This window comes from Morone saxatilis, unplaced genomic scaffold (genome assembly GCF_004916995.1).
Source record: "Morone saxatilis isolate NCDOM2014 unplaced genomic scaffold, NCSU_SB_2.0 Contig14, whole genome shotgun sequence".
Lineage (NCBI taxonomy): Eukaryota > Metazoa > Chordata > Actinopteri > Moronidae > Morone > Morone saxatilis.
This window is the reverse complement of record NW_023339696.1, coordinates 2469197-2475891: the sequence shown is the minus strand read 5'-3', so window position 1 is coordinate 2475891 and position 6695 is coordinate 2469197. Positions and strand designations below refer to the sequence as shown.

At 39.5% G+C, this 6695-nt stretch overlaps 2 protein-coding genes across 2 annotated transcripts in view; one reads left to right on the top strand and one right to left on the bottom strand.

The window, feature by feature from the left end:
- LOC118323601 (retinoic acid receptor alpha-B-like) overlaps positions 1 to 2217 on the top strand; it is an 18609-nt gene extending 16392 nt beyond the window's left edge. Inside the window, exon 9 of the mRNA XM_035655611.1 lies at positions 668 to 2217. Coding sequence (XP_035511504.1) covers positions 668 to 939 — 272 coding nt within the window. The 3' untranslated portion in view covers positions 940 to 2217. The remainder of the gene's footprint in view (positions 1 to 667) is intronic.
- Positions 1 to 6695, bottom strand: part of LOC118323049 — a 126672-nt gene that overhangs the window by 110203 nt on the left and 9774 nt on the right. The window lies entirely within an intron of this gene.

Genomic DNA, 6695 nt, shown 5'->3' with positions numbered 1-6695 from the left:
AGAAGCAAAAGTTCCTTTGTTGTTTCTACATTTGCATTGTGGGACGGCATTATCTCCTTTTCTCTGGTAAAGGATGGTCCTGTGTATCCTTCGCTAGGGGAGAAGAGAAAGGGTGCCTTTCCTTTACATTTAGAGAATGGAAACAGCTCTTATGATGTAGTTGAAATACTTGTGGGTCGTTTGACTCAGTTGGGAACCTTCCTATGCAAAAAACACTATTGATATGCAAGGTCCCAACCATCGACTTATATAAAGATGGGAGGACATGTCTCTCTCCAAAAGTGAAGCCACATCTCTATCTCCCTGGTGGCTGACTGCAGTATAGGGTATAGAGCCTTGCTGCCTTCAGTTACAGATGGGACAACTAAAAAAGTACTAAAAGTACACATCAAATAAATGTTTCCCAAAGATGGTTTCTGTCTTTTTAGGTAGTTCTTATCAAACTGACGTATGTTCTAGTGTTAATTTTTCTGATAGGTTCAGTTTTAATTTGTTATTTGAAGCTATAAAAAAAGGGTTACACATTATGATTGACAGCTGAGTCCTGCTCGCGATTGAGTCAGCTGGGCGTGTGGGCGGGACTGCACCAAGCAGCAGCTCTAGCAGCGGCTGTATCCACGGTCCCTACATAATGTCTCACCCTGAACTTTGTCTCTCTTCCTCACAGGAGCAGAGCGAGTGATCACGCTGAAGATGGAGATACCCGGTTCCATGCCTCCTCTCATCCAGGAGATGCTGGAGAACTCTGAGGGACTGGAGGGCCATGGAGCCGGGGGAGGGAAGGGAGGAGGTGGAGGAGGAGGAAAAGGAAGAGGCAGAAAAGAGGAAAAAGAGGAGGAGCTCGGAAGCAGCCACCCAAGTCCGTCACCTAAATCAGTCCCCTCTCCCGGCGCGAGCCCCGCGCCCTGCTACCCCTCCTCTCCCTCCCCCTCCACCTGAGGTCCACCCGTCAGCACGGCGTGGCGCCGCAAGGAAACCATCCACACACAGACTGAAAGCAGAAAACACTGCACCTAATAACAGACGATCCGGAGGACTCAAAAGTGTGAACGTGTGAACCCATAAACTCTTTTACTGGGCTACTGGTGACATAAGTAACATTAATTCAACCTTATGCCAGCTAGGAGGGAGGCTAAATATCTTTATACAAGTGCTGCAGGCAGGCGGTAAAGTTAATGAAAGCCAGGGAGATTCGTGTTCAGACGTGTGTCATTGTTTTATACATTAAATGCAAAAAAACAACAGGATTTCAAATTGTTGGGTATCTTTACAATGCCTCAAAGGTTACTATATGCAGACTGTGTGAACCTAAATGAAGGATTAATGAGATACTGGAATGTGGGCAGACTGATTCCTTATAAATCACACATTTCCTCCCTTATGAAAAGTCATGTATAGTATGCAGAATCATTATGTGTAACATATTGTATATAAAAAAGGCTGTGAAAGAAGTTGTCTGGACAGAGATGGACTGATGCGAGAAGTTATTTTCCTAAATGTACATGTGTATATACTGTATTTCAGAGTTCTTCCTTTCCTCTCTCCACCTTCAACACATACACCACTCCCAACCCTCTGCTTCTGATCCCCTCACTGACACTTCAGGGAAGATTAATGATCCTTGACTCAACTTTTCTTCACTGGAACCGTAAACACAAATTGGAGACTTTCTATAGCTTGAGAAAAATGTATTTCTCCATGTGTTTCTTTGCATAATCCTCTGCCAGAAAAGATGTGTTTTCAGATGCAGCTTCAGCAACTCAAGTGACTTAATTGCAACAAACTGTGAAACATAAGACATTTTCATTTTAAAATGATACAACGTTCGCCTCTTGGCAAACTCAACCAAAGTTAACTGTGATACCAGGAGTACAAACACCCCTCACAAGCGTGTTTCCTCTGTGGTAACAACCCCCCCACTGTGGCGCTAGAGCTGTTGAGCTCTGCAGTTATTAGTTAAATGAAGGTTGTATGGAAATCTCATCATCATGACAGGTGCTGCCAAAATACGTCTCAAAATGTACAAGCTGTATTTTGTTTTTTATATTCTGCACCACTAACTGTCATAGTCTGTTTACACAGTGCCACTGCCTCACTACAACATACTCTGTCAGGTACAAATCATTTTCAGTGTTGTCCTCTTTAATGTATGGTGAGGTAAAACTCATTGGAAAGTATAAAAATACAGGGAGTTTAATAAAGTATGATTTCCTTCTATGCTTCTATGTGTGCTCTTTGGTAAAACATGGTTCACTGTGAAATGCATTATTGTATTCACATATCCTATAGAAGCTGAAATGCCCAGGCAAGTGTGCACATAGGAGGTCCATATTCAAATATTTAATGCTACTTTCAATCCACCAACCATATGTTGGATTTGTTTGCTTTGTGTATATATAGAGTGCATGTACAAACAAAAAAAACTACAATCTTAAACATCAGGGCAGTTTAAAGATGCAGGTAAGTAATGCCATGATACTGACAGTGGCTGTGCATGTATATGCAGCAGCCGGTCCTATAAACTTCTTTGATTTTTGCTTTATTGCTGAAAACACTGAATGATGTCTTATTGGATATATTGAGTTTTTTTTTTTTAACCCTTGAAGGTGTTAAAATAAAATACAAGTTTTCTGAGCATTTATACCTCCAACCATACCGTCCCTGCAGTCATACAGACCGCAGTGACATTATTATATACACAAAGAGTGGACCTAAGAGCGCAGCAAAGGGAATGAAACAGACATTAGGATATATTTAGCTGCATTCAAGTACTGTAATTTCTAACTGTGTATGAATTATGCAGTAGGTTTTGTATTGGCGCCTATCCAACCGGGTGTGTGTTCAGTGTTGGACGGGTGGAGGCTGTGGTTTTATGCCAAGTTTGATCAGTTGGTCCCTCAAACTTGTAGTTGTTTTATTGATTGCTTTGGAGTTTCCCAGAAATGATTGAACCACTTGTGTTAACGTTTGAAAGGTTTTTCCTGTGAATTAAATAACATGACAGCAGCAGAGCTAATGCAGAAGTAATGAAACAGACTTTTTACTGACAATGCTCATTATCCAGAAGTGCAACAAAAGGGATGCAGTATGATCGATGTAACCATAACTGTTGAACAAGCAGAACACAAACATTCAGACTTCAACCACCCTGCAAGCTCTGTTTTGACAGAGAATGGTTCATATAAAATATTTAGCGCTCTGATAGCAATGTTCTGCTGTGGGACCTACTGGTTATTTTTTTCCACTTCAAGCACTACTTGTAAACATGAAGCATGAAATGACATATGACGGCCTGGCAGACTGTTGCGGAGCTCATTGGGGGTGCTAGAATGCTGGAGGTGTTTAATCATTATTTCTGAGGTGGAAATTCGGATTCAGTTCAAGCCTGAACCCGACACATGCATGTAAGGATAGAACAAAGGAAGAAACGTTGCCAAATGAAATCAAGGGCAAAACAAAAGACAGAATTCATACACATAATACATTTATACACATAACACAGAGTACATTTATTTATATTTGTGGTAGTTTATTTTTTATGTTGTAAAACTGGTTTGTGTGTATAAAAAATGCAAAGGAGCTAAAAGATAAAACAAAAAGAATTTGTAATATAGTTTAATTTTCTTTTTGTTGAAATAGATTTTGCTTATTGTACTGGTACCCAGCACAAATGAGCTCATCACTGAGATTTACAGAAACGAGTGTTTTGAAACCATGTTTTGGGGCGTTCCTGGGGGCAAGAGAGCAGAGTTGAGGGTGTAACGCTGCCACACCAGGAGCTTTTCTTCAGTAACGTTAACGTCTGAAGAATCTCTGCTGAATCATTAATTCTGTGTCAGTTAATTAAATACCACATAAAAAATTAAATAATTGCAGTCAAACATAATTATAATATTAATATTATATTATATAATATTATATAATTCTATAACCTTCTCAGGCTGCTGAACTTAGCCCGCAAGAGTTTGATTGGAGAGTATCAGTCTTTTCAATTTTTTTTTCTCTACTTTGTAAAAATATAGGGCTCTTATACTTTTTTTTTACTATTCCAATATAGACATCTTCCATTTGATAACTAGGGTACAAGGTCAGTCGAGTGGAGCTACAGATGCCCTCAAATAAGCTGCTACATGACACAAACATCATACCCATTTTTCATAAGTTCAGGACAGCTCAGGTCCTAAACCAATGTTTTGCAGTTTTTTTAGTCAAGTCTATTTTGATCAAGGTACTTCCCCATTATCTCAGCCATCTGTGTCCGTTCGGACTCCTCAGTGCTTTCCATTAGTTCTTTCATTTCCCTATACTCTCATTTACAAACATACTCTTATAAGGCCACAAAGTGGTTACATTTCTTCAACTTTAATTCTCATTTTTAACTAAAAATATCCCCCCCTTTTGCTGTGCTGTGGATCTTATTTTGTAGATGGCAGGTCAGGTATTGTAGATATACAGATCCAGTGATCAATGACTGCTCTGATTGCTATTTCTCCTTTTCTGAGCCTTCTGTGGTAGAATGGTTCTTCTTCTTTCTTTGGAACTCATTTCATCTCAACTGAGCACCTCCATCCTTTCTGTAGCTTAACAGGGCTTTTATTTGGCCTAGTGCTTTTAGGGGGCCCATAAGGCCTCATAAATTTAGAATTGGCATCTGTGTTTTCTGTCTTCTTTGACAGTACGCTGGACAGCCGTAAATACCACAGCACCCACACTGAACTGACCCAAAATCAAAAAGTGAACAAAGCGACAAAGCTGATGTATTATACAAATTGGAATATTATGCTTCATGACTACTTAACGTAGTGCCCCCTAGGAATATTCAAATACTATTCACAGACAGTGCTGTTAACCTTCATAACCTCATGTTTGACTAAACAGAAAGGTCTATGCAATACAGTGTCACCTGATTCATCCAATTGAATCAAGTTAATTTGTGTGTCCCCTACTTACTTGTGAAGCCCTCTGATACTCCAGAGGCCAAATGAAAAGAATAACTGAAAAGTTGGACTGTGCTCTATATTACCATTCTACATTAGATAGTCAGTAAGACACAACAAAAGTGTATCAAAAAATATCAAAACAGTGTACACATTGTGACGCAAGATACATTTAAAAAGGTTTTCTAATAAAATGGGAAAGCAAATCAAAAATCAAATTGATAGTCTGCAGTAATGCAGAATTTGCTGTGTGTGCAAGAGCTCAGTTTCGAAGGAAGTACAAATATTGGCTCTTGCCACCTTCAAGTGTGGATAAATGTAATAAATGTGGCATAAGGAAATAAAATACCCTGAAATAAATAAAAGTAGTCCTGAAAACTTACATTTTAAAATAAAAACCTATTTATTTAACTATAACATTTATTTATTTCAGGATTTATTTCATAAGCTTATTCATTTATTTCAGGATTTATTAACATTGACCTAAATCACATTCCATTACTCTCCTCTCTTACTCTCCTTCTGCACACATTCATGTCCCATTAATGCAGTGTTTTTCAAACCTGGTCCTTGGGGGCCAATGCCCTGCATGTTTTAGATGTTTTCCTCCTCCACCACACCTGATTCAAATGATCAGCTCATCATCAAGCTCTGCAGTGGCCTCATAACGAGCCACTCATTTGAATCAGGTTTGTTGGAGCAGGAAACATCTAAAACATGCAAGGCAGGGGTCCCTGAGGACCAAGATTGAAAAACACTGCATTAATGCATGTTACTAACGTCACTTCTTTCTCAGAGTTCTTGTGCTTTCTTGTCTCGAAGGTTCTCATGGATCCTGGTGGAGCCCTGCCGCCATGGCCCTGCTTGACCCCAAGAGTCAGAATTTGATGACCTGGGAATGAGACTCAACATCTACCTGAGACTGACTGCACCTTTAATATTCCCAGCTTCCTCTCCATTCCAAAATGGTGACAGAGAGTTGAGACTGAAAACCAGTGTCACTGAAAGAAAATCAGAATGCAAACAATATCCAAATAAAATTATGTGGTTTTTAATGCCTGCGTTTAATTTTTCAGGGGACACTTTTCAGTGCCAATCATTGTTCCAATACCATTATGTAATCTTTCACTTCAGGTTTGTTTTTGAGTGCCAAATTTTAATTGCAATGCCAACATTCACTGTCCTGGTTCCTGGGGCATTTTTGCTTCAACTGTCAAAGAGATTAAATTCACCATTGATAATTGTGGTCAGCTCTCCTGAAATAGACAATATATTTGGAAATAAGACATTATATGGTCAAGAACACAGAGGTTTGGTTATGAAATGCTACCCTACATATGCAGATTATAAAGCTCCTGCTACTGTAAACACAAACAGAGAAGCAGCAAACTTTGGAACTGCAGATTGTGGAACTGCCTTTCTGTGTCTATACCAACCCTCCTGAGCCTGGATGCTTCTCTGTGTTACCTGCACTCCTCAGGATGTTAAGACTTTTATCATGCCTTATTTTTGCCATTTTTACACATCCATACATACATATTTGGTCCCCTTCACTATGTCGCAGTCTTCACTTCTCTCCTCATTAATCTTAGTAAACTATATCATGACAATACGATTTTAGAACTATCAGATCAGATTAGATGGGAATGGGTCTACTCTGTTCTGGAAGGGTTGAAAACACCAGGGGCCTCATGTACTAACGTTGCGTATGCACAAAATTCGTGCGTACACTATTGTTCACGTTCACGTTCGGATGTA